Raw genomic sequence first — 27,827 nt, 5'->3', positions numbered from 1 at the left:
CTTTTTAATCAAAAGAATTGGTGATGCATAGGGGTTGTTGCTTGGCTTAATAATTCCAGATTTCAACATATCAGCAATCTGCCAAAGGACTTTTGGACACTGAGCACAACTGGTCACCAAGCTACCATCTCTCATGGTGACAATGAAGGGTTTAACATATTCATAAGGAATTTCATGTGCAAATACAAGTTTATGGTGAATATAGCTGTCACTACTGCCTGTATCAACTAAGATTTTGGCAGTTTCCCTTGCTACCAGCCCTTCCAGTAATATAGTATTTCGCCTAAAAGAATCTGAAAGAGCATTCAGGGATCTTTCTACTGATTCTCCTGGGCGACCAGTCAACTCATCTTGCTCTCCCAGAGCATCTTGAAACTCACTGTCCTCATCTTCCTCATACAGCATGAAATGCAAGTGTTTCATCTTACACTGGTGTCCCATACCAAACTTCTCTCTACATTTAAAGCACAGTCCATTATTTCTCCTAAACTGTACCTCTTGTGGAGATAGCTTCTTAATTTCTGTGTTCCTGGTTACTAGCTTAGGTGTATTGCCCTAAGGCAACTTGTAATTACTGATCCCTCTATTGGCAGAATTAGGGTGCCTATACATCTCAAATCTTGGCTCAACCATCACCTTCCTTCCTTCCTTCACTGTCTTTCCTTGTAACTTAAGGGCTTGTTCTTATAAATGAGCTACTTCCACAACTCCAGAGAGTGTATTTGGCTTGAGCATTTTCACCATGGGTTTGGTTTCCTCCTTGAGTCCACTTGTAAAACTGGAAATGAAGTATTCCTCACTCAAGTTGGGATTCTGGATCAGCATTAAGGTCTTTAATTATTCAAACCTCTATTGGTAGGCCTCCACTGTACTTACTTGCTGTAATTTGTTAAATTCTTCGACAATGCCTCTACTACAAGTTCCCTTAAACCTCTGGCAGAGTAGTTCTTCAAATCCCCCCCCCAGACAACCTAGGCTTTTCTAATTTGATACCCTGGAACCAATTATCTGCTTTTCCTTTAAGGAACATTTTACCACCAGCAGTTTATGATCCTCAGGAATCTTATTCAACAAGAAATATTTGTTGCATTTTCGAGTCCATTCACGAGGATTTTCTCCATTGAACATATGCAACTCAATCTTGGGAAAGTTGTAACCAGAAATATTACTTAAGACTTCACAGCTTTTTGCTTCTTTTCTGTTTCCAAATTCAACCTCGGATGAATGGGTGGTGTAGGCAGCAGAGATGTACGATATTTCCCATTTCTATCATCTTCATTTAAACTCCTTTCCTTGTTCATCATTGCCTTCATCATCGAACTAAGTGTTTCAAATTTCTACTCCATCCCTAGAACAATCAAATCCATTCGTCTATCCCTTCCTGCCAGTTCTTCTTTGACCTGAAGTTGCATGTTCTTGACATCTTCCATTATTTTCTGCAACTTTAGTTCTTGCTTCTTGAGGTGATCTTCCAATGTCTTGAAGTGGGTACTTTATGCCATCTTAGTTTCTCGAGCTACCAAGGATCAGTTAGCTCTGATACCAGATTTTTCAGGACCCTAAATCCAGAGAAAAAAAACTTACAAATGAATGGAGAAAGAAAGAAAGGAACTAGAAAAGGTGGGAGAGTGAGGGAAAGAGAATAGAGAGAGGAAGTTAAGAATCAGTAATAAAGGGAACATGATTATTCTTTCTTGATTTCCAATCCACTGTACAATCTGGATTTTATACACTCTTGCAATGAATTCTCCGAAAACTGACTCACTCAGCTAACTAACTCTACAACTGTTTCTGCAACTTTCTAACAAACTTTAACTAACTTTCAAATTTGCTGGATATTGATACAAAGGCCCTTGTAACTTTGATTTTATTTCAATCACACCCCTGGACTTGATACAGGGATATAAATGAATCGAGCCGTTCGCAAGCAACTTGAGTCTAAGCTCGGTCAACATCGAGTTTGAGTCAAGCTCGAGTTCAAAGATATTCAACTCGTTAGCTCGTGAGCCAACTCGACTATACATTCTTTTATTTATTTATTTTAATATTAAAATTATATATATATTCCTAATATTTTGTTATTTGTTAAGAAAAACTATTATTTTATTTATTTTTTAAAAATAAAATAATTATTTTTTATTTTTTTAAATTTGAGTTTTACATTGAAAGATCGTCGAATTCGAGTTCAAGTTTTATAAAATTAAGTTGAGACTCAAATCCATTATGGCAAAACCTAACTCGACTCTGCTCGTTTACACTTCTAGTCACTCATTTCATTAGATCAAATGGCAAAATTTGATATGAGGGCCAATACATTGGGCGTTAAATTTGTTGCGGTATTAAAAGTTACATAATATTGTTAATGGCTCAAAAATGAACTATAACAATAAGTCAGAGGCCGACTAGGCAATGTATTCTTGACATTCCAAGTTTCCAATTAGTTGGACCTAGGCACTTGTAGTTGCTTCTATTTTCATATATTGCTTATATATACGGACTCGAACCATAGACCTTCTGGATAAAACAGATCAAACTTTTTATTATCAATATGATCAGAACTGTTTCAATGACCCAACATGCATTTTTTTTTTTTTTTTTTTGCATTTGGCTCTTTCATTAACTGATCGAAATATCGGTTAGTTTGCCATTTTTTTTTCTTTTGACAAAAAAATAAGATAAGATGATGGCTCTATGTGTTTTGATTTATTATTTTGGATTCTAATCCAAGAGCACTACCAAAGTCTTTCAAGGGTAGAGCTGTCATGACGTATATCTGCCTATGGCCTAGATCAACCCAAGTCAAATGAAAGTCTCTATGTTCTGCTTACAAAATGAAATACGAAACTTCATGCACCTTAAAGTTCATAGGATGAAAAGAGATTTTTTGAGGTCCTCATACTTATTAAGCCTAGCATTGAAAATATTGAATATTCACCTTATCAATACCTCAAATCCGTGAGAGTGTCCAATCGAGCTGAACCCTCCTTGTCGAAAGAACTGTTTGCTGGCAGGGGAGGTTCTGGAGAAGCTCAAGAATTCAGCAGCTATAATACTACTAATTATTTTTCATATTTGACTTTGGCAACTTAAGATGAAATTGCATCATTACAATATCCCATTTTTTGTATTTGATGATACAATGAATTTTCAATTTTACCATTGGCTTCTTACCATCCTTTTTTTCGTCCTAACTACACAAATACTAAAAGCCCGTTTGAATTGTTATTTTTTGAGATTTTCATAGAAAATATATATTGTAATGATTTGATATATGTAAAATAAAAAAATGCTTAAAAAATGTGTTAGCAAAACACATAAATTTTTTGAAGAAAGATAAGGCCTAACTAGCAAACTTCTTGTTTTGGTAATAAAATTAGATGGAGGAATATTTAACTAACTGAATTGCTATTTTATAAGATTTTTATAAAAAAAAAAATATATTGTAATGATTTGATGTCCTTATACTATATAAGAATGATTTGTGGTTTTGAATTTCAACCACATGAATAGGGACATTTTGGGAATATAGAATGATGTGTAATTTTTTTTAAAGCTTTTGGTACAATTGATGTCAACATTTTTTGGATATATTTATGGAAATGTCCTTACGTTTGTACATTTAAAATTTTTATTTATTGAGATATTTGGGTATTTCTGGAATGTGAAATCATTTTACACTCTTTTTGCATTGGGTATAACTCATATAAGCTTATGTGTTGATGTAATTACTGAAATGGTGTTATAGACACATTTAATTGAAGTATGATTTTTGTTGTACAATTAATTCCTTATAGTATAACCCCCATTACCTCGGACCTAATCAATAACTTCAACTAATCAAAATTCTTTCTTATGATCTCCCATAACCTACAATCAATTGAATTAATTATTGTCTAAGTAACAACTGTTTCTAATTATTCACACATTCATCCATTTGCTTCTTGCTTTTCCATTTTTCCCCAACATTTACAAATATAGGATCTTTCTTCTTCCTAACATTAAATTGTACCAGTTATGTATACCACTCTATAAAACTTTTTTTTTATTCCTACCACTCTATACAACTAAGATCAGTGTCTTGCCTTTTACAATTTTGTTCTAAAGTCATATATTTCTTTGTGTTTCTTACAAGGGTGAAAAACCCAATTGGGAAGAAAGATGTAAAAGTAAAATTAATGCAAATTATTATGAAACTTATGTTGGATGATCATTATCACAACACGGCCAACTTGTTCCAATTATTTTTCTTTATTTCCGATTTAATTGTATCGAAGTTGTGAAATTTATAAAATAGAATTTTGCTGATTTAACTACTCCCTTTAGTTGAGTACAACCTTCAAAAGAGGTATTTTCTATTCCACCAAAATTTCATTTGCTTGCTTTCACAGGACTCTATGTATGATTGTTTTTCACTAGCATAATTTCATCATTCATATGGAATTTTTGAAACATATAGTGAACGTTTGATCATCATTGCAGGGTTAATAGTGAAAATACCACATCTGCAAGCAAATATTGGGAAATATCATTAACCACTTTCTACTTATGGCTTCCAACTCCAATTCATGTCTGCAATTTCTTCTTATTTTGGCTTCACGATGGGTTTGTTCTACCAAATAAGCTCTTTTCACGTGAGGGTGTTTTTCTGTTGTATTTCATCATTACGATTGAGATGTGCTCTCAAAGAAGAAACGAATTTTCATATTATCATATAGTGTGAATCTTTCAAGAGAGTGTGAAGGGCATTTTCTTTACGACTAAATTGTGATAACGGTTCACTTATTTCTTTCAAGAATGCTTTATGAAATAGACACCTTAAATTCCCAATACTCATGTTTGTTTGTCCAATGCAACAAATTTGTTGCCCACATTACCGATTGCTTTTGGAGAGACAAAATTGCAAAAATTATCCTCAATAAGTTCTATGAGCCAGCTCTTAACTTCAATTTATTAGTTCTCAATGGATTTCCATCAATATGAGCCTATAAATTTATTTCCTTCTAAAAACCCGGATTTTGGATCATGTTATGTTTTGTTTTCCTATTGATCAGAACAATTATAAATTCTATGCTCCAATCCACATCATACTTGCCGGATTGCTTGATGAGACCAAATATATATTAGGCATCAACTTGCTTGGATTTTAGATTCTATGTGCACAAAAACTTAGGGACTTCCTCGATCATAGTTAAGATGGATTGTCCGATACTTCCAAATTATTTGTGTGATGCTTTTGAGCTTTCCATAATATATTTACAAGGTTGATTCTTTCTTTTCGAGTGTCAGGTTTGTCAAAATTGATGTGGATGAGATAAAACTAGTTAAGAACAAACCTAAGTGTTAAACTTTTTTAATCTTGTAATGAGTTGTAGTATAAGGATATAAATTATCTATTTGACATTAAAAAAAATGTTTTTGCTCTCATTTTTTATGTTGATGTTGAATAATAAAAAGTAATATATTATAACTTCAACTTTGGATGTTTTCTTATTATGTTATTCAGTTAGTCCTTTTTGACATTTTCTTCTATGTTCTTGATTAACATATGCAGAAGAAATACTATGTGTACTTAAAAACTAACTTTATTTTATGTAGGGTGTGAAAGGATTTGTTTATGGGCAATTCTACTTCAACTAATATGATACTTATCTTATAGACATGTTCTTTTTAATAACTTATATCTGCAATATTTTCTACTTTCTCAATTTTATTGTGTTTTTCTTAAAAATTATGTAAAAAATTTTAAATAGAAGCATTCAACACCTGCGCATTGCGCGAGCTTTCATACCCTAGTATGTAAGATAAAAAGTGCTTAAAAAATGTGTTAACAAAACACATAAATTTTTCTGAAGAAAGATAAGGCCTAATTAACAAACTTCTTGTTTTTGGTAATAAAATTAGAGGGAGAAATATATATATTTTTTTGTCAGCAACGATACATTTGTATAACCTAATCTAGGGGGAGGGGAGCCTAAGGAGGCTGTGGAAGGGGTTAATGGGTATACAGACCCAACTAGATCAAAGGAGTGCTATGGTACAACCCTTAGATTTTTTTGAAATCTCACCAGCAACGAAAAAAATCTAAGTCCCTTCACGGTGGCCACTGAGCCAATGGCCCAGTGGTTGAGAAATATTTAACTAACTGCCTCCTAACACGCGCCAACTGAAAATGAAGTGATGAATCACCTCTCCTCCTCCTCCACCTGCCGCCGCATCCGTTCTTTTGCCACCCTTCTCCTCAACCTCACCACCACCACCACCACCGCTAGAAGACTTTTCTCCACCCAATCACGGCTATCTTCGCCAATAAACCATCGAACAAAGTGGCCCCCACCAAAACCAAACCCAAAACCATTCCAATCTAAGTCCACCCCACCCCAGTTCCAAAACCCTGAAAGCCCTAATTTCGACTCTTCCCCTGACTTCACCACCTTATCGAACCTTCTTACCAATCCTTCCCTTGAGCCCGACCCGGAGCTTGAAAATGCCCTGAATCAGGCCCGAGTTGAGCCTAGGCCGGATTTGCTACTGCAGATATTCAACCATTTTGATTCTTCCCCTAAACCCTTGTACATTTTCTACCTCTGGGCTGAGAAACAGCCGGGTTTTAAATTCTCTCTGGCTGTTTTCAATGCATTGATTAATGTACTTGGGAAGGCCCGAGAGTTCAACCGGGCTTGGGCTTTAATACATGATAAGATTAATGCTAGTGAAGAGAGGCCTAATTTTGATTCATTTGTTATTATGATCAGGAGATTTGCAAGAGCAGGTAGTCTTGCATTTTGCACTGGATAATTGTTTTATTCGTGGATTATTTGATATTTATAATCTGCAAGATTCTTGTGATTTACTGTTGGAAATTTATTTGAAATGCTGAAGTTTGAATTAGACTCCAAGATGGATTGTGAGTTCAAATAAGATTTTTTCTTTGATCTTTGTGATTATGGGTTTCTAGTTTATGTACGTTGTTATTCTTGGAAATGTTTCAGTTTTCTGGTCGTGGAATTTGTGAAGCAGTGTGTGCTCGTTTTTAACAGTTTTTGTTGTTTGGGGGTGGGGGATGGTGGGGCTGGGGACAGAGGCCTCAGTTTTTTATGGCTGCTTTTGAAAATCTCGTATATCATGATGCATTTTTTCCTGCCATTTTGTTTTTAAGAAAGAATTTGTGTAAAATTTACTGAGATTTATAGGAGAATCATGAACATTTGCACACAAGTGCTTTCTTTTCTTGGAATGCTTTGGATATATCAATGATCAAGTTATTTACCAGCACCAGAGATCCCCTGATGATCTGAATCTTCCTGTTATTGAGAATCTTCTTTTAACTGCAAATACTGAAAATGAGATGTCTCTAAATAGTTTGAGCAAGTTTTTGATTTAATGTTGCATCCAATACATTCCCTATTGAGAAAACGGTTTACTGCTGACTTGTGTTCTGCTTAGCATTGAGTCATTATTTTTGTGTTCTTCATGTTTAACTTTATTTATTTTGTTTAAGTGTTGAATTGTGCATCATTCATGACTCTCTTTCCTTTGCAGGATTGCCTTCACAAGCTATTCAAACTTATGAATTTGCTTCCAATTTGGCATTTCGTCAGGCTTCAGATTCAGAGCAGAAATTGTTTGAGATTTTATTAGATTCTTTATGCAAGGAGGGACTTGTTAGGGTAGCTTACAAGTGTCTTAAAAATCGAAGGGGACAGGATACAAGCTGGGTTCCATATATACGCATTTACAATATACTGTTAAATGGCTGGTTCCGATCAAGGAATTTAAAACAGGCTGAACGATTTTGGATGGAAATGAAAAGGGAAAACATTAAGCCGAGTATTGTAACTTATGGTACTCTTGTTGAAGGATATTGCCGGATGGGCCATGTTGAGGTAGCAATGGGCTTAATAGCTGAGATGAAGAGGGAAGGAGTTGAGCCGAATGCAATTGTTTATAATCCAGTAATTGATGCTCTAGGAGAGGCGGGGAGGTTCAGGGAGGCACTGGGGATGATGGAACAGTTTTTGGTGTTGGTATCTGGGCCAACTATTTCGACCTATAATTCACTGGTTAAGGGTTTCTGTAAGGCTGGAGATCTGGAAGGGGCAAGTAAGATCATCAAAATGATGATAAATAGAGGGTTTGTGCCAAGTGTAACGACTTATAATTATTTCTTTAGGCACTTCTCAAAATCAGGGAAGATTGATGAGGGCTTGAACCTTTATGCTAAGATAACTGACTCTGGATATGCACCAGATCAGCTTACTTATCATCTTCTGGTGAAGATGTTATGTGTGCACGGAAAGTTGGACCTGTCAATGCAAGTTGTTAAAGAGATGAGGGCAAGTGGCTGTGATCTGGACTTGGCTACAAGTACCATGCTAATCCATTTGCTAGTCAAGACACAGCATGTTGACATGGCCTTTGAAGAATTTGAGGATATGATTCGCAGAGGATTGGTCCCTCAGTACCTTACGTATCAGAAGATGAGTTTCGAATTAAGGAAACAGGGAAAGCTAAAAATGGCCCAGAAAATTTCTGATCTGATGTCGTCTGTTCCTCACTCAAAGAAATTGCCGAATACATATGGTGCTCATGAAGAACTATCCCATGCTAGAAAGAAAACTATTATGAAAAAAGCTGTAGTAATGTCTGATGTCTTAAAAACATATAGTAACCCAAGGAAGCTTGTGAAGCATAGATATCTACCTAAGAGTGGTGTATCACGTGCAGACAGGTGATGGACGATATCAGGAAAGGAGTAAACATGGATTAAACCTGTCTTGTCCTGTTAAATGAATTCACTTCCTCAAAGGATATGTTAAGAAGGCTTATTGATAGTTTTCTTCTAAAGGATGAGCGAGTCCACTAGGAGGCCTGATGTAGTTCAAGGCTTAGACTCACTGTCTTTTGCAGGTATCAGTTGCTTCTCTTGATCAATTTCTTGATTGGGTTTTCCCCTTTTCACATTTGCTGGATGGAAATTTGCGTGTGTTTGCAGAATGTTTTTTCTTTTATGAACCTTGTTGTGTTCAATCTGTCGGAAACTTTTCCATCAAGGATAAATTGGAAACTTTCTCTTCCCGGAAAAAGCAGAAGCAAAACCCTTGTTGAAATTCACCTTTGGATCAAATCATTTAATTTGTTACACAGGATTTCTAATCGCAAATTTTATGTCTTATTGAACCTGCTGACTCCCATCCTTGAAAGTAACTGCTAGACTTTTCACAGGGCTACACAAACAGATTCTGGTAGCCTTTAGTAGCTAGGATTTGAACAGAGAATGTTATTTGAAAATGTTAATCTATTTGTTCTCTCCATGACAGGGTCTTTCATTGATTGCTGGTATTCCTTTAACAGTCATTTGGAGATTTAAATGTGGAAAACTTGAACTCCACCACTGAATTATGCAGCATTGGTTTGATACTTGTTAGGCTTCGTGTATAACAGGATGCCTAAAGTATACTAACAGTTTTTGAATGCAAAGGATTGGATCGAGGTTCAGATTCCTGGCCAATATGCAGTGCCCATGTCAGTAAATAAATGCAAAAGATTTCCTCGGTGGAGATGATAGGAGATGATTTGAGCCAAGTGTTACTTCCATTTGAAACTATATTTGATGCATTGGTGGAACCCGGATTATGAAAAGAGACACTATGGCTGCTCGGAAAATTTTTTTTTTTTTTCAAGTTGTGACAATACCCACGATCTCCACCTATAATGTGCTTGTGAAGGGTCCTGCAAGGGCAGAAATATGCAGAGTACTAGCGAAACCTCAAGATGAGATGAATAGAGGTTCTCTGCCTACTTACTGAAGGTTGCTTTCTGGCAGACTATCATAAACTTGTTAGATGTAGAAGAAATGGTTTGACCAACTTTGGAATTTTTGATAGAGATACAACTACATGTAATGTGATTTAATTTGCCTACTGGAATCATGGGGATTTTTTTTCCTGGAGAGCAATTATCTTGAGAAAACCGTTGCAGCACTTGAAGATGTAATACCAATTGAAGGTATTCCACAGTGAGTGAAGTATCTGTCAGTAACAAGTTGTCAACTTTGTTTGGACTTAGGATGGTATCTGTTCTCTCTCTTCAAAGGGATTGCTCAGTGGGCATCGCTAGGAAATACACTCTTCACTTGCAATTTGAAAAATGATAATGCAGATAGCTGAAACATTGCGCGACATAACAAGGTCACGAGGTTTGAGGGTGGAAAAATAATCAGTAGTTTCTCAACTCTCTGTTGTTTGCTTACATGTAATTTTTAGTGTTAGTTCCCTTCAACCATGGTTTACTATTAGTGCAATGAAGTTGGTTTTAATGTCTTGGATCTAGGGCTTTTGTCCCTTTTTCTTTCCAGGCACGAACTGAATAGACTAGTTTCAGCATAGACCTGATGTTGTATTTGAAAGTACATGTTGTATAGTTGCAGTGATCCTTGACAACGTGCCTCCAGAGTTGAGGAAAGACACATTTTGCCAGCAGCCTGTGTCTCTGTGTGCAGCCAGAGTGTGGCAGCTGACTTGTCTTGAGTTTCAGCATCTCTGTCATGCTTATGAGTTGAAACATTTTTTCGTTCCCCCTCTTTCCTAAACGAATAACTTATTATGTTTGTTAAACGTCCACAAGATGATTGAAAGTCTATCAAGCTGCTTCATCCACTTGTTCGCTGCATTGAGACATGCATCTCTAGTCTGGAACAGTACCGTATAAGTTTTCCATTTTAGTTTCAAGGAATCTTCGTGCTGTTCTTGCCAGGTTGAGATTTTAGAGTAGTGGGTTTAGTGAAGAAATGTCATTTTTCATCTTCTTCCCCTCCATTAGGTCCTGTTCTGCTATCTCAGATGCTATGCTGTGGATCTGATTTAATGATGCAGCGTCCTGTTCCCCTCCATTAGGTCCATTAATGATGCTATCTCTCTAATTAGCAAATGACCATGTAGAACAAATATGTTTTGCATATGATAAAGAGGCCGATTAATAATGCAATGTGCCTTTTTGTAGTGGCAATTAATTTCAGATCCCCATCTAGTCATTGAACTTAAACAAATTGAAATCCATGGGATATTGAGGAATTTTCTTGTTCTTCTTCATTTATAAGGGTCCGTGGCAATTGATGTATGACATTCTTGAAAGTCACTTTGTTTTTTCATCTCAACGTTGATATGATGCATCATTTTTCAAATGATTTGATGACTTGTAAGCTCCGAAGTTGAAAGTAAAACTTATAGTTGGTCCACAAGAATTAGTTTGCCTTTATTTAAAAAGCAAAATATTTCTGGTCCAGATTTTTTCTGTAAGGATTAAATTTATGCTGCAGTTCAATGGTTATGTGTGTAGTATTAAGTCTGGTGTAAACCCAATGCCTTTTCACTTTCCACTTGATAGCTGATTCTTTGTGGGCCTTATGTAGTAAAAAATTGGTTATAATCCAATTATTTGTTACTCATGATATCATCTGCTAGGCCACAGGGTCTGTTGAATTTAGTGAATTTTACATAAAGAGACTTTTGTTTCAACATGGCACATCTCAAATATGGAGGAGGGTATCGACTGAAATATTTTTATTTAACAGAGAATTACAGTTTTAATTTCGAATGTTTGAGGTACGAGTGTTTTTAGTCCCTAAATTTTGGATGAAAGTAAATAGTCCCAAATGTTCATGTTTCTATGCACATTTAGTTTTAATGATTGATTTTTTTTTTTTCCAATTAGTATTGGAATCAAGTCACGTGCCAGAAACCAATTAAATTGATAAAATATTGCTAGCCATGATTTGTAATAAAAATTATTAATTTTTTGCACGCTGATCACATGAATAATTAATTTTCAACCTAAATATTTTGTCGATTGAATTGTTGTATTTTTAGGCTAAAGAATAATTAGTCACCTGATTGGCACACGAGTCATTAGTCTAATAATATTTTTTTCTTTTTTTTTAATTTTTATAAAAAAATTTAATCAATAGGACTAAATGCGCTTAAAAATTAAAACATTTGAAACTACATTTGCTCTCATCCAAACTTTAATAATTAATTATAAGTCCACCTGCATTAAACATTTGGACCAAAACTACTCTCTCTTTATTTAATGTGTAAGTGCAACAAATGCCTCCTACTCAGTATTACCTACTGCAAGTAATTGCTGTTGATTAAACTATTACAAGTAGTTACATGGGGGAATTTCCAGTGGACCCCTAAATCTGCAGAACTTAATCACGGAATGACACTGTGGATATGATTCATCAAATCATTTTGCAGGTATGTTGGAGAGGAATTTGGAGATAATGCCAACAATTATTGCGATAAGCACCAATAACCCTTTGCTTGATAGGCCCTGACAAATGCAATGACATCTTCAAAGATTTGGTAACAAGAGTTTTGTCTATATTCATGCTAGCATTACTGTTAATCTGGACTTGAACGCACTGCCTCAGAAAAATATAAAATGAAGAAAACCCTCCTTGCATATGTAACAATAAAGAATGTTGCTAAGCAGCTGATTCCATATTCCGGGTGGAATTCCATTAGAGGAGGCACACCTCCATTTGAAATCCGGCTAGCTTTGTTTGGGGTAGCTTTTGCCTCAAAAAGGTGGTGATTGCCATTTCTGGAAGGCTGCAAGAGATCAGGTTATCTTTGCTCATGGTCAAGTGATCAAGAATGTGCAAAATTGTGCAGCATCCAAATGGATTTCAAGCTTTGTTTCCAGCAGAAAAAAAGAAAGGGGGGGGGGGGATGGAAAACATAATGGTTATTTGAGGACATTCAATGTAATATTAGTGCATCCTAAATTGACTAATATATAGCCCACATCTCTTTGAGTTGATTGGAGCACCGTTACCTTATCATCCCATGCATGCTATGATGGTTATGAAGCTCATTTCTAGTTGATTTACTTGATATGTTTTCAGTGACAAGTAGAGTAAGGTAGAAAATCTTTGTGAAATGAAAGAGATGCAATCATTTGAGTTTGATTTCTTGAAAATGTTGGGATATAAATGAAAGAAAACCATACTTATTGAGTACTAGTAGTTTTCTACTGCAGTATAGTTGGTTACTTTTTGAGTGATTCCATGCACTGTCAAAGGAATAAAAAGTAGAGTAAACAGGATGCTGCAGCAACAGACGACTACAATGGGAATCAAATCTTTTGCAGAGAATGTATTAATGTTGCACTTGGATCAATCCTTCCTCTCTCTCTCTCTCTCTCATTTTCAATTTCTATCTTTTGTTTTAGCACACTCGTAGCTATTGGCACACAAGTTTGGTAGTATTTAGGTCTTTTTTCCACCAAAGTGTTTGGTATTGAATGGTGATGACGAACTTGTTTCAATCATGCCAGAAGATGAGGAGCAACTAGTGGAAACCACACTCCTTTACATTTTTAATGATCCACAAGTCTGTAAAAAGCTGTTGGTAAAAATTGTAAACTTGGAAATGTCATTTCTCTCAGCTAAAATGACATGCAAAATGCAACTTCTTTTCCTCTCCAGTTTCTAGGGGAGAGAAGCAAAAGAATCATTGCGTAGAGGAATTGGTTTGTGTCCACCTGGTATCCATTACTCTTCAAAGTTCAAAGAAATCTAGCTCCATCACTATCTCCATAATTCCTTATCTCTTTCTTTCCCGTTTGAATTGGCAAATCAATTAGACAATGATGACAAGAGCAGTAACCATTTCTCTAATTAGAAGCAGAAGTACAAAGCTTCAAGTCAAGCAGCAAAACTTTCTTGCTCCTAGTCAAAGCTATTGCTACCAAATGGAATAATTCCCTGTAAAGTTGAATCTTGTTTTGTACAAATTGTGCTCGACTTTACACAAAACATGGAGTAATAACTTTCTACTTCGAATTGTATAAATTACAAAAACATGATCCTCGAAAATCAAGATTCAAATATCAAAATGAAGGGTGTGTTTAAATACAAATTATTTCAAATATTATTTTATTCGTATCATAAATATATTTTTAACCATTTTTTTTTAATTATAATTACCAAAGGATTCGTATAAATCATGTGATTTTGGGGGGGGGGGGTGTTTTTCAAATACTACACTATAATATTATATATGAAAAAACTTTTCAGTGTACATTTATTTTTGAGCATTTTTAAAATTTATAATTCTATGAGATATTTTTAAAAATTAAAAAAATTTCCCCACACAACACCACCCACTATAGAGAAAGAAATGAGAGTGGTTGGCGGGGGAAGGGAGGGAAAAGGAAGGAAGGAGAGAAGGGAGAAGGAGAGGGAGGAGAGAGGAGGAGGGAGGGGCGATAGTGGTCTTGACGGTGGTAGAGGTGAGTGGTGGTATACACTGGGTAGAAGAAGAAAAAGTTGTAGAATTTATTATTTTTATAAATTGTATTGAAGATTGTACGAATTTTATATTTTTATGATAATTTTGATATGTATATTTGAAAATTTTATTATAAAAAAATATGCTAATTCAAACAGAGCCCAAAAAAAGGATATGCAATTCCTTATTACTATTCGATCCTTTTTTAACTTACATAGTAAGAAACTTTTGGAATTTGTTTGACTTGCTTGTTCAATCGAGTATTGACTAGAGCTCAAGGAGATTGATATTAGTTGAAAATAGAAAAGCAATTAAATCAGTAGTATGTGGCGAACGTTTTTGATTAGAAATGATTTATCACACAAAGGCCAAGGTGAGAAAAGGACGGCTGAGTGTTTGGGGCAGTGAGTGAGTGAACTTAGCTGAAAGTGGATGCAATGCAGTCAACAAATGTACTCAAATACCTAAGTTGCTGATTGAGAGAATCAATGCTTAAAAATTCCTCCCACTTGGAACCCCATATGCCAACGAAAATCCGCAAATCACCCCATTGGCTATTGTAATTTATTACTCCTACTTATTTGATCCACTTTCTAATTTGATTTTTTGTGCTTTTAGGTATGGATTGTGGCACTTTCACATCTCATAAAACATACCTGCAATTTGCTTTCTTTCTTGTTTTGTTTATTCTACAATCAAATCTTCTTGTGGATTGCCCTGACAATGTGTTGAAGAGCATTGATGGAAACTATTCACTAATATAAAAAAAAGGCCCAATTTGTTTTGGCTTTAATTTGTTTTTTCTGGTAATGATTATGAATATTTTCATAATCAATTATTGAACAATCACTTGAGCAATAATTGATTATTATGAAGAATTTGTTCGGTCGAGCCATTTATAGATCAATTTCTTGTATCAGGTTCTATTTTGTGAATGTGATTAATAAGTGATTGGTTGATATGTTCACAAAATCTAAAAATCATGTAAATTGAACACAAAAAAAAAAATTAAAAAAGCAGAACAAAAGAAAACTAGAAAAATGTGTAACAAGAAAAGGGCCATTTGCATGAAGCAAGAGAAAAGCCAGAAACTTTTGCTTTTTAATGCTCCCAGAAAACAACTCTTTTATTGATTTTACATCATCTTTTTCTGAAAAATCGTGCAACCCTTTTGCCCCTTCCTCCTTCCTCACTCTCTCTTTGCTTTTTACCCACACAACACACAGTAGTATATATTAAGAAAGATTCTTGCTTTCTTCATTTGTATGTTGTATAGCAGGGAAAAAAAAAAAAACAAATGAAGCTAATCAGCAGCTATGGTTTTACCTTAACATTCCTGCGTTAAAATGAGCTAATAATAATGTCTGTTTTCTCCAGCTGAATTTAATAATTGTTATGTATTTAACCATTTATGGCTCATACTCAAAATAACAGTAGTTCTGCGGGTGCTGCTGCTGCTATTAGTACTAGTGGTGCGGATGAAGTTAAGGCTTCTGGAACCATTTTTCATGATTTTTTGGGCAAAGGGTCTGCTCCAGATTATTTATCTCCGGCAGGTGGGGTGGCAGCCGGCAGAGTCCGGCCAACATCCGAGGCCTCTCCTTCATCAGCTTCTGTCTCCATTGGTGGCTCTTCTGGTGGTGGCCGTGCTCCAATCTCCACAACTTCTGATCTGGGTTCTGGTGAGACTTGAGTTGTCAGTTATAATTCTCAAAGTTTGCTTCTTTTCTCGCCTTTTTTCCTTGTTTTGGCTCTTTTTCAAATTTTTTATGATACCCATTGTCATTATGTTATTGTAAGAATTCTTGATTTTTCTCTTCCGGTTCTGTTTCTTTACCTAATTTTTGTGTGCCTTTTGAATGACTATGGAATGGTTGTAACTATTCATGATAAAATAGACAGAGAACTGGATTCTTCTATTTCCTTCATTGGTAAAGTTTTGAAGGTAGCTGATGCACTTAGCTCTTGTACTTGCCTCAACTTTCTGGGGTACTTATGATTTTTTATTTTTTTGGTTGCTAATTTTGTGATCCTTCCCTTTACTGGATAACAAACTTGGAATTGTTTATGTCTTTCTTGGCATCATCTATAGTGGGTTGGTTGTGGCCTTTGTATTCTCATGATGGAGTAGTTTGTCTTAGGTCATTCATTGACTAAGTAGGTTTAGAGAACTCACAGCTAGTGCGTGGATTATTTAGCGTATTTCTTGCATGTATGATGCAGTGACTTTTTTCTTTTGATATCGGTGATGTCTAGTTTTCATGGGTTATCCTATTAGCTTTCTGTCCATTCCAAGATGCACAAGTTATTGATTTTTGTGCCAATTGGTAACTTTAAGCAATGAAAATGCATGGTAACTCTATAGGTGATTGAGATTCGAATTTTACTTTAATAATGACAATGCCATGTGCATGACTTAGTGGAAAGTTTTTTGGAGTTTTGGGATTATTTATTGTTTGATCATTCTTTCATCAACTATGGTAGAACGACAAGGTGGAAATCATTTTGAAGGAGTTCCGTTCTATGGAGCGAGAAGTGATCTTATTGGGCATGAAACAAGTAGTAGATTTTCTGGAACTAAGAGAAGTAACTCAGACTCGTATATTGGAACAACAAAAGATAGATTTCCACAAATGGTACCAGATTCTCGTGAAGGCTCACAGTTGATGAAGGTAGGATACTTCTTCTAGCCCATCATTCTTCTCTTTTCATTGTTCATAAACAAAACTTCGTCTATCTTAGCATTGGCTGAATATATACTATGTAAGATGTCTGCCATTTGCTCTAATACTGTCCATTTGGTTTGAAGTTCAGCTAATACGACATGCTGGTGGAGAGAGACCAAGACGTCCACAGGATGAGGATGCGTCGTTTCCTATGCATTTAGTCCGGCCAATTTCAGCTTCCCTTGTATCACAGCCTTCCTCTGCTGCCAGAGTTGAAGGTAATACTTCAAGATTGGATCGTGGTATTCCAATGAATGTTGGTCCGCCTTGGCAGTATCCACCACGTTCCAGTCAAGTTTTTCCTTTTGGCTACCAAGGACTATCAAACAAATTGAGAGACTCCAGTGTTGGTCCATCAGTTATATCTCAAGGAGCTGCTGATGAAGGATCTAGGACTGGTATTAAAGGATCTGGACTTCTGAGCTCTATTAACACAACTGGTGGAATCTCCGAAAGAAATTTTACTGGGGCAATAGTCAGCAGTAGTAAGCTGAAGTCCGGGATTCACAATTCTGAACCAGAATCCTCTACAACTCCAAAGTAATATTTCGTAAAAAACTTATTGTTTCTGTATGCCTTGTCTATTTTTTCTTCCTGCAATAATAGTTGATGACACATAATGTTTATTTGTGGTAGCCAACACGGATTTGGTTCTTCTGGATGTCAGATGACTATTTTCTATGGCGGTCAAGCACATGTCTTTGACAACGTTCATCCCAGCAAGGTCTAGTCCCTGTTCTTTTCTAGCCCCTTTATTCATTGAAAGATATATTTTCTAAATTGCTGTTTGCATTAATTTGGCCAGTGAATTGATTTGTAATAGAAGTCTTTTTCTATTGCCATCTGGGCTTCATGCATCATATGAATGATAAAGATCTCTGTCTCTTGATCATAGAGGTCTGACCCATGTAGTGGTTTCTGTTGGTTTTTCCTTATTTAGTGAGACAAATGCATGCACTTCTTTCCTAATTCAATGCTGTAACTAGTTGCTGAATCTTGACATCCTGTAACCAATCATGAGCTAGTCAATTCCAACCCTAATTAAGTCACATGACATAGGCATCATACAGTATGAAAAAGCTAATACTGCCAATTTTGAGCCAAGTATACTTTACATTTTTGTCCAGTTTTGGGTATGTCAGGGTGAAAGTGAAAAATAAGGTGAACTTTTGATGTGTAGCTCTTGCCATGTGAAGGTCCTGATAACCTAAGGCTGGACAAATTAGGACAGAAAAACATGTATTTTCCTCTCATGGTAATGTCTGGGCTTATAGCATCCCGATTTTACCTCATTAGGATATCAAAGCTTTTGACTGATGGATTCTATGAATTTAAGTGCTTATTTACAACTTGGTATGTCGATCATGGCAAGTTAGATAGTTGTCGTATGAGTTCTACATTAACAGTGGTGGGCTTTTTGACCTAGGGAATCTGCATGGAGTCACAAGGAAGTGTTGGTTTGTGGAGTAGGAGTGTAGCTTTGGAATTATTGTATCATAGCAGGTCATGCTTTGGCATAATGTAGAGAAGGAAACTATATAAATGAGAGTACTGTTCTACTAATGAATCAAATGTTTGATTTGGTAATCAACTGCATGTGATGCCTGCGATAATAAGGCAGCACTTGTTTTACCAGGTTGATCATTGTACCTGTCTCAAGGCTATTTATTTCTTTCAGAATTACATGGACATTTTAATTGAGGATCTGAGCTGCTTTAACTGGATTGCAACATTTGTACTTGGATGACGAATACTCAAATTCATCATATTTTATGGTGATTGTGGTGATGTTTAAAATTTATAGAGAAAAGACTTCAAACTGGGATATGTGGTCTTTGTGTAATGATCACCACATGTATAATAATCTATCCTGCTTTGTATTAAAAAATATTTTCCCCTGGATACATTAGTAACAAAATTTTATTAGATTCCATTCCATATGGATGTCAATAGCTTTGCAGGCAAAATGGCCAAGAAAAGTATAGTTGACTTCGTTTTTTAACTCAACCTTGCAGCATCACTCTTCATTTTTTAAGTAACCTTGCATTTGGTTAGGTATTTAACTAACTGGAAAGGAAATCTAGTGATTGTTTCTTTTCAAATAGAGTGATGCTGCACCTTTTAAAATCATAAGCTAGATTTGTTACCTTGTTTACGTACATAATTTCCACAATCTTTTAACTCAACCTATATCAGTTGTTACTCTAACTCTGCGCTTAGCTGGATTTCTGGTTTTAAGACCATAAAATATTTTGGTGTCTGACTTTCTTCAAATGTTAGCCTTTGGCTGGGTAAAAATGAAAGTTGATAGGAGCTTGAGGTACAATCCAGTAACTGTGCCTGAAGAAGCATGATCAGAGTCCAAGGGGCTTCTACCAAACAGGGTTTGCTGGAAGATTATGGCCCTGCAGCCCTGAGCGCACAAAGCTGGTTTTTTTTTTTTTTTTAATCTTGGAATTTGAAGTAATAGCTAGTCTATGCATTGTCCTGCCCTGCGCTTGTTTTCTTTGAAGGGGTACTTGGTCCTTGAGGTGGGCTGCAAAGGAAAAATTGATTGCAGGACCTCCAAATTTCCAGCTCTTTGATTTTGGTTCTAATCTTGCTGCATCTTCAAAGTTGCTAAATCCTTTTAATTCGTTCTTCAAAAATCATATGGACTATTTTCAAGTCTCTCTTGCATTAGTATATCCAGTTTATAGCTCTCTTTTCTTTATCCACCTTAATTCTATATACGAAATATCTTTTAATGTAAACTCCTATTGATCTAGTCCTTTTACACTTAATTTGGTATTGTTTAGGTTTTAAATGCAAATTTTTGGAGGATGGTTTCATATTCTTGGTGTTAAAAGTTTAAAAGAAAATATTGATTTTTAAGCTGCAATTAGAATCTGAGTTGATATTATACTCTTTCGCTATTCAAATCTGATTTTAATTTAAGATTACTTCTATTTGCTTAAAGATGGATCAATGGGACTCCGCAAGGTATTTAGAGAAGATAGGATTAGAATTGCACATGTCAATAGTGGAGTTAGCAACCTTATTTTTGTGGATGGAGACAAACCTTTGCTGAACCATGTTATTTCCTCTGCCTCCAAATGCTCTTTTGTATGTATGTGATCTTTCATGCAGAAGTTTACTGCCTTCTCCCTTTTAGGAACTTAAGTAACCTCTTACGAAATTGAATGGGCGTTGGATGATTCTACAACACCCTTTTCCATGATTGGATTAAGTTATTATAGTGACTATTTAATGTTTTAGTGCCACAGCATGATCTGGTGAGTGAGAGGCAGAAGGGGATAGATGCTTGCGGATTGAGACTCTTTTGTTGTAACTTTTTGTGCTTAATCAAGCCTTGCTTCTTATGATATGTTATGACATTCATTTGTAAACATCTAAACTCCTTTCCAGTTTAATTTTCATATCTTACACAGTGCAGTCTCTACGTACTGTAATTATTTAAAAACAATACCAACCTTATGTCTTTGTTCTTTCCAAACCTTTGTATGTATCTGTCTTTGTAACATGTAGCTCTTGGAAGGTTATTTCCATCTCAAATCTACAGTTTGATTTTCTTTTTTTTTTTTAATCAAAAGATCCAGCCTCCTTATAGTTTGGTTTTCTCATCTATAATTAATGTCACTCCTTATGAACACAGTGCTATATCAAGTATGCAATATAGAAAAAATAAATTATCTTATCTGCATTTGTTTGTTGCTTGTAGTGGTGCTTCTGTATCAAAAAAGAAAACAAAATAGAAAAAAACAGATTAGCTAATGGCCCACATTTGTTTGACAGCTTAAACAATGCTCCACTTTAGATAGGTTTTTGGTCTTAATCAAGATAGGTCAAGGGCGTGTCGGAATGATCAGTGGCTGCTTAGTCTCATCTGAGAGTATAATCTCCTTTTACTGCCTTTTTTCTTTGAAAAAAGAAGGGAAAGAAGTGCTCCCTCTTTCTTTTGCAGATAAGTCATCGTTAAAGAAAGGAAAACCGGGGGGTGATGAGAGTCAGAGGGTAGCCCTGCTTTTCAAACATATTTAACATGGAAAGTGGGTGAGAAGATGTCTTGTTTTCATCTGAAATGGCTTTCTTCCTCTTTTTTATGCTTGTGCATTGTGGTGCACTTCTGCAGAGAAAGGTACAGAAAAACATTTGGAAGGTTCCATTGTCCTTTTGGAGGGTCAGAGCATCCTCATTTCTTGATTTTTGCGTTTATCAATAAATTAGGTGCATCTGATGTGCAAATAAACTTTTGATCCTATTATAGAAGTTTTATGCCTTCTTCCCAAGAAATAGTGGCCCGTATTAGACAGCCTTATGAACCTAGACTTTGACTTCCTTTACTTTTTGCTTTTCATTTAAAACCTTTCCTCCCAATAAAGGATGGAACATTTTAGATGGTAACGCATCCGTGAAAAAGTTCAATTTTTTAATTTCTGGTTCTTGATTACGGGGATCCACTGAAAGTAGCATGTGTAGGAACTTAGATGTCTGTGGGTTTTTTTTGGCCATTATATGTGCTTTGTAGTAAAACTTTTGGTTATAGAATGCATTCTCTTGCTTGCACTTGGTATATATATGAAGTTGATGCTGTTGAGAACCCTGACATCAAAATCTATATCAGGCAGATGTTATAATGGCCTTAGCGGGATCCAGTGGGGGATCTTGGTCAACAACCTTCATGCCAAAGACCACTTCAAGGCCATTCACGGGAGAAAATTGCACACCAAGTGGTAAAAGCAACCCAGGCATGACAGGTAGCTTAGTTTTACAGCCGGAAGTGCATGGGAAATCGTCAGTCCGGGTGAACTCCTCTCATGAATTAAGCTCTGGTGAGAATTATCATCCCCTTCCATTTTAGCATCTTGTGTATCAGTTGTTTTCTAATAACCAATGTGAAGTCTTCATAAAGGGCATTGAGTAAGATGTGTATTTTGGCAGAGTAACTCTCATGGGGTGTTCTTCCTTGGGATTGTTTTATCAAATGGGCTAGCTGACTTATCTTTAGCTCTATGGGGCAGTACAAAGACCTTTCTATGGCACAAACTTTCTTTCTGTATATTAAAAAAAAAAGTCCTTTTCTTAATTTCTTCATGTTGACGCTCTTAAAATGCTTCTGTTTTTTCAGAATCCCTCTGATATATGGGACATCTTGTTCAGGTACTCAGCGGGAGGAAATGCTGAAAAAGGATGCAAAAGCTCCAAATCATGCAGCTGATGTTTGTGCTGAAGAAAAACATGAAGTATGATGTGGATTTGCGTTTGCCTTGGCCTCACTAGTTTAGTTCTTCTTCAAGGATGAAATCAATCTCTCCGTTCTTCTGCAATTTTACTGCACTTGGCCTCAATTTTTCAACATTTTCATACGAGGTATTTACAAGCAACTGTCATCTGCAGAGACTTCATTAAGGAGTCCAATTGACCATCAGTTATCATCTTTTGCAAGGCAAATTCTCCATGCACTCGCAAGCATAAGTTATTCTTGAGTGCTGTATTAGTACAAAGAATTGCTCGCCTTCAACTTAATTCCAACATAATTTTGTAAATTTAAATTAGGAATTTGTCTAATTAAGCTTCATGTTTCTTATAATTGATTGTTTCATCTGATTGCTGCTGCTTTTGAGTCCACCCACCATAGTGCTAGGGATTAACGACAATGCCAAATAACAAGCATCTGGGGTCCTTGATTCATCAAACCTAAACTTCTAGAGTAAGATCTTTGGCAGTTGCAAAGAATATGCTTTGCATTAGACTGATATGATTATGATTCATAACCAAACAGGAAAACAGTTATTGGTTTTTTGTGTCTCAAAGAATTTACCAGCAAAAGTTGTTTGTTTCAAGCCCAGCATTTTTATTTCAGTGTGGGTTGTTGTGATGTGCTACCACCACCTGCAACAGGGATAAGGCTGTATTTTGTTCATTGACTTTGAACTGCTTGCCATCCACTTTTGCATTACAATGTTATTTTACTTGAGCAGAATGTAAATCTTCAAGATTTCTGGGCTATATGCCAATCTATCGATTATAAATTGACTAATTATCATGTGATGTTTCCAGAAATGGAAGCCGTTGCCTCTTATGGATTACATCAGGGTCCAATCTCGTCCCAAAAAGAAAAACAAAAAGATACATCAAATAAAGCTTTCAAAAACATTCTGAGCTGTATTTCCCTTACCTTTCCCCTTAAGGACTGCCTAACTTGTGACTTGGATTGTTAGTTGTAGAAGGGGCAAGCACCCAAACAAAGGATAAAATGACATTCCAGTAATGTAATCAACTCCTTCCCCTTCCGTCTTTCCCACTGATATTTCTTGGAGTTGCATTTTATCTCTACATGAAATCATGTATTCTTCAAATCAATAAACTGTAAAGCCATGATCAGGTAATTTTATACTCCTTTCCAAGTGGTCATTTCGTCAATTTTTAGAGAGAACTGCATAAAATTAAGGAGAAATTGCAAAGATAACCCTTCGCATTTCCAAATTTATGGCACTGTTGTTTCACAAATATAGGTAACATCTTTTGGTCCTTAATATATATCCAAAGTTATTAGCGGTTAGTGTAAATTAGGCATGTCAATGGGTAGGATTTGGATTGGATCCCTTTGATCAAGTTCCAAAATCATTAAATTTAGTTAGACCTAGATCCAGATTCACACCCAAATCTTAATGGATCTGAAAAAGTAAACCCAGATCTGGACCCTTACGATTTTGGGTATTCGTAGATATTTTTTTTTATAAAGTGAAAAACTAAAATAAAAATATTTTAAAAATATATTAAGTTCAAAAATAACATAAATACCATATAATTTTTTCAAATAATAAAATTAAAGTTCAAGAAGTTCAATGCAATATTATAAATTCAAAGAGAGAACTATTATCAACTACTTCTATTTTTTTTATTCAAAATTTTATCTCCATTTACATTAAATCTTTCATTTGTCTGCTTTTAGTTTTTCTCCTTTTCCCCAAAAGTTTATATATATATATTAGATTATTTTAAAAGTTTACTAATATATATATATATATTATATTGATGCATAGGTCTGAGTATGATCTGCTTTGGATCTAGATTTAAATATAGATCATAGAAAATCAAACTCTATCTAAACACATTTTTCAACTATCTTTTTATCTCACATATATCATATTAAAAAAAGTACAATAGTATTTTTTTTCACAAAATTATCCCAAATAATCTACTATCCAAACACACTAAGTACGAGTAGAAGGATGGTCTTCCTTCTTAGAAACTAAAGTTTGCTCAAGATGGTCTATAACGGTTGGTTAACGAATTCAGACTCATTAAGTTTATGGCAATAGAACTACATAAAGAGTCAAGAACGAAAGATCATGAATAGGAAAGAACAAATTGAGTCAAACCAAGAGTATCTTAAGGGTTTAAGTATTTTAGAAAGAGATTTTTTTTATTGGAATTGACAAACCAATAATATTATGTGATTGTATATTCAAATACTATGGCAAATACGATAATGCAGACATAAGCCAATAATACTTGCTCCAAAATTGAAGTTTAATTAATCCCTAAATCAGATTATTGGCTACGATATTAGCAAATTTCTTGTTGTTTCCTCATCTTCTTTCATCATTGCTCCTCATTCTTTGGCCGAATGGTCTCATTCCTTTACAAAATTTAGTTCCCTTATGGATCGGATCAACTTATAATTTGGAATTGCTCTTTGTCGTATCATCACAGAACAAAATAGGAAAAGTTGATGTTGGAAAAGTTTATCTAGCGGACAAATTTCTACCAGCAAATCATGTTGTAATGTCTGATTCCATAGGACAAAATGTGATCTTTAAGGATGAATGGAATGAAATTTGATCATGTACACACAATTTGTTGTGTTTGCTGAGATTTAAGACACTCATAAAAACGCAAAATGTTATTATAACAATTTTATTTCTCCGTGGGGAAAAGAATGTTTCAGTTATATACTTGGACGCTATAATGTACATGGAGAATTAAACCAAAAAGGGTTACTAATTTTGCTGGATAACATGAAGAAAAATACTAGTACTATTACTAGCTAGTTGTATTAACTATCTTAGGAAGGAAAAATTAATTAAAAGAAAAGGTTTTGAATCGCACTGCTAGTGCATATGTGTTTAGCTGTACTAAAATATCTGTATCATATATATATATATATATATATATATATATATATATATAACAATATTCAGTTTTAATATTAGTAGGTTACTGAGTTAGCTATTCTAGCCTAATGCCAAATTGACAATCTATCAATCTTTTCACCATGTGGACATCTTTTGAGTTTCTATTTTTATTTTTTATTCTGCTTCTATTTTTTTTATAACAGCAAATTCCCTTCCTTTTACACTTTCTTATTTATAGTGACCTTCAATCAATTTATTAGTTCTGCTTTATATACATTCGTAGTAATTATGTCTTACAAAATCTTTTTATTAATCAATTTATAGTTTTCTTATATATATGTGTGTGTGTGTGTGTGTGTGTGTGTGTGTGTTTCTTTCCATATATGTTTTATATTATGATAATTTGTCTTGATTATATGTTAAAAGTTACTACTACTAAAATTTGGATAATCACGCCTTATGACACTTATTTCTTTTTTAATTTAATTATTGCTCTTGCTCCAATATATGCATCGGTCTATTAGACTATATATTGGTCTCAAAATTAATTTTAGATTCAATTTTTATTATGTTTAGCTCACCGTTAATTTGTATTTTTATTTTTTTATAGCAAGGGAGGATGGAAATTAAGAAGTCGAGAGAGGGAAGGGAGATTAAAAGCGAAAATCTCTAAATTCTAAAGTATCAACCTCAACATCTAGACCAAGGCCTCCTCGGCCATCATTAATTTGGTTAATTACCTTTACTTTATATTAAATGTTTACAAAATTTTGTTTAGTGCTCCTATCTAATTCTCATTTTGATTCATATTTATATTACATATCGTTTTCAAAATTTGGCTCATTTTAATTTTTACATATAGTATATCATTTTTTCCATTCTCAAACTACTTTTGAATAGTTAATTGAAACAATAGTTCATCTATATAAATAAACATTTGAATTTTCAAAATTTGTCTTACAATATTTAATTGTGTTGCTGAATGCAAAATGATATTCTTAGCCTAAATTGTTGCATTAATTAGTAAATATGAAACTTAAATGAAGAATTTGATTCTAAAATGTTAGTATCTTATCTGAATTCAGCACAACATTCAATATGAGCTCTTTCAGATTATAAACCACAACTAAAAGTTTTTCACCAAATCCTCCAAATGAAAAAGAAGAGTTTTGCCAATTATTCTTTTTCTAAAACTCTAGAAGATAAAATTAGTCTAAAGAAAGATAATATATTCAAAAATACAACTTCATGTACTCTTAAACCTGTGGTGAAAGATGATTAACAAATGAAAGTAGTCTGGAAAATTGAATATTTGGAAAACACATTCAAAACTGAAAAACAACTTCTTCCAAAAAAAAAGGGAAGTCTAATAAAAAAAATTTGATGCTGATGGAATATCATATTTCCTTTAACCTTGTATTATTCCAGTCTAGTGGCCTACATAATTTAAGATTATCTCTTAATATCCAATCCTTTGAAAAGATAACATAACCGATGCTCTGTCTCCTAGATTTCTGGTAGTTAGTTCTGCTTAGAATTAGTCTCCGATAGGTATATCTGTTGTAACAGAACACATCCTCTAGGCTGTATTTTGTGTTTAAATACTAAGGCAATCGCTAGGAAAGGTAGGGGAAAACATTATATGCAAGCCTCTCTTCTTCCTCACCTCTCTTCTACATGGTATCAGAGCCTATCTCATACGAGATTAGGTTCTGATCTGCAACATCCATGGCAACTGGAAATACTCAGGTTGTTCTCCCAAATACTCATGACCCAAACAGTCCTCTAACCTTGATCACCATCCACAACTCCATCAAACTTACCTCCACAAATTATCTCTCTTGGAAAACTCAGATCGAAGCCATCCTCATAGGTTATGACCTGCACAAATTCATTGACGGTTCGCAGCCGTCTCCTCCTGCCACCATCACTGCCAACAATGCAGCTTCCCCCAATCCGGCATATCAGACATGGCTGAGACAAGACAAGCTTTTGTTTGGCGCGCTGGTGGGCACGATGTCACCCAACCTTGTTCCGCTCATTGCTCAGTCAAAAACATCTCATGATGCTTGGAAAGCCCTCGCCAACACCTATGCTCGTCCCTCTCGTGGACATATCAAACAAATCAAGGACAACCTGAAGAACATCTCCAAAGGATCACAATCTGTTACCGATTACATGCAAGCCATCAAGACCAAAGCTGATGAACTTGCCACCCTTGGAAAACCACTTGATCATGAAGACTTAATTGAGAAAGTCTTGGACGGCCTTGATGACACATTCCAATCTGTCATTGATGCAGTCAACAGCCGCGACACGGTCATCACCTTTGATGAACTCCATGAAAAACTCATCAACAAAGAGCTGTCCTTGCGCAATTCCTCACCAGGTTTTCCAGCCTCTGCCCACCTCACACACACACAACGCTCAAATCAGCGGTCACCGGGCAATCACCCACCATGGCCTGCTCGTCCTCCAACCTTGCAGTCCGCTCCCAGCCACTACAACCGACCAATGCGTCCATTTCTGGGCAAATGCCAGTGGTGCCGTGGTCAAGGTCATGTGGTCCCTCAGTGCACTCTCTTCCGCCAACAATTTCCTCATGCTTCACCACCATCACGCGCTGTCAGTTCACCGCCACTTCGTGCACCCCCTCCTTGGCAAGC

General features: G+C 35.3%; 1 protein-coding gene and 1 pseudogene across 2 annotated transcripts; both read left to right on the top strand.

The window, feature by feature from the left end:
- Positions 1 to 6,108: 6,108 nt before the first annotated feature.
- LOC113705551 (uncharacterized) lies at positions 6,109 to 8,901 on the top strand (annotated as a pseudogene).
- A 6,418-nt stretch (positions 8,902 to 15,319) lies between these two features.
- On the top strand, positions 15,320 to 22,610 carry LOC113705294 (uncharacterized). 2 transcript variants are annotated; one of them, XM_027227101.2, is made up of 6 exons: positions 15,320 to 15,976; positions 16,779 to 16,966; positions 17,109 to 17,560; positions 17,657 to 17,744; positions 21,645 to 21,852; positions 21,962 to 22,148. In XM_027227101.2, exons 1-6 carry the CDS (start codon positions 15,706 to 15,708, stop codon positions 21,964 to 21,966), a joined length of 1,212 nt encoding a protein of 403 aa, XP_027082902.2. In that variant the 5' UTR covers positions 15,320 to 15,705; the 3' UTR covers positions 21,967 to 22,148. The 2 variants fall into 2 exon arrangements, with proteins under 2 accessions (XP_027082902.2, XP_027082900.2); XM_027227099.2 differs by lacking the exon at positions 21,962 to 22,148 and adding an exon at positions 22,181 to 22,610 and having other exon boundaries at positions 15,324 to 15,976.
- Positions 22,611 to 27,827: the final 5,217 nt, after the last annotated feature.

The sequence above is a fragment of the Coffea arabica genome, chromosome 8c (assembly GCF_036785885.1).
Source record: "Coffea arabica cultivar ET-39 chromosome 8c, Coffea Arabica ET-39 HiFi, whole genome shotgun sequence".
NCBI classification, from domain to species: Eukaryota; Viridiplantae; Streptophyta; class Magnoliopsida; order Gentianales; family Rubiaceae; genus Coffea; species Coffea arabica.
Note: the sequence above shows the minus strand (reverse complement) of the source record. Positions and strands in the feature narration are given on the sequence as shown.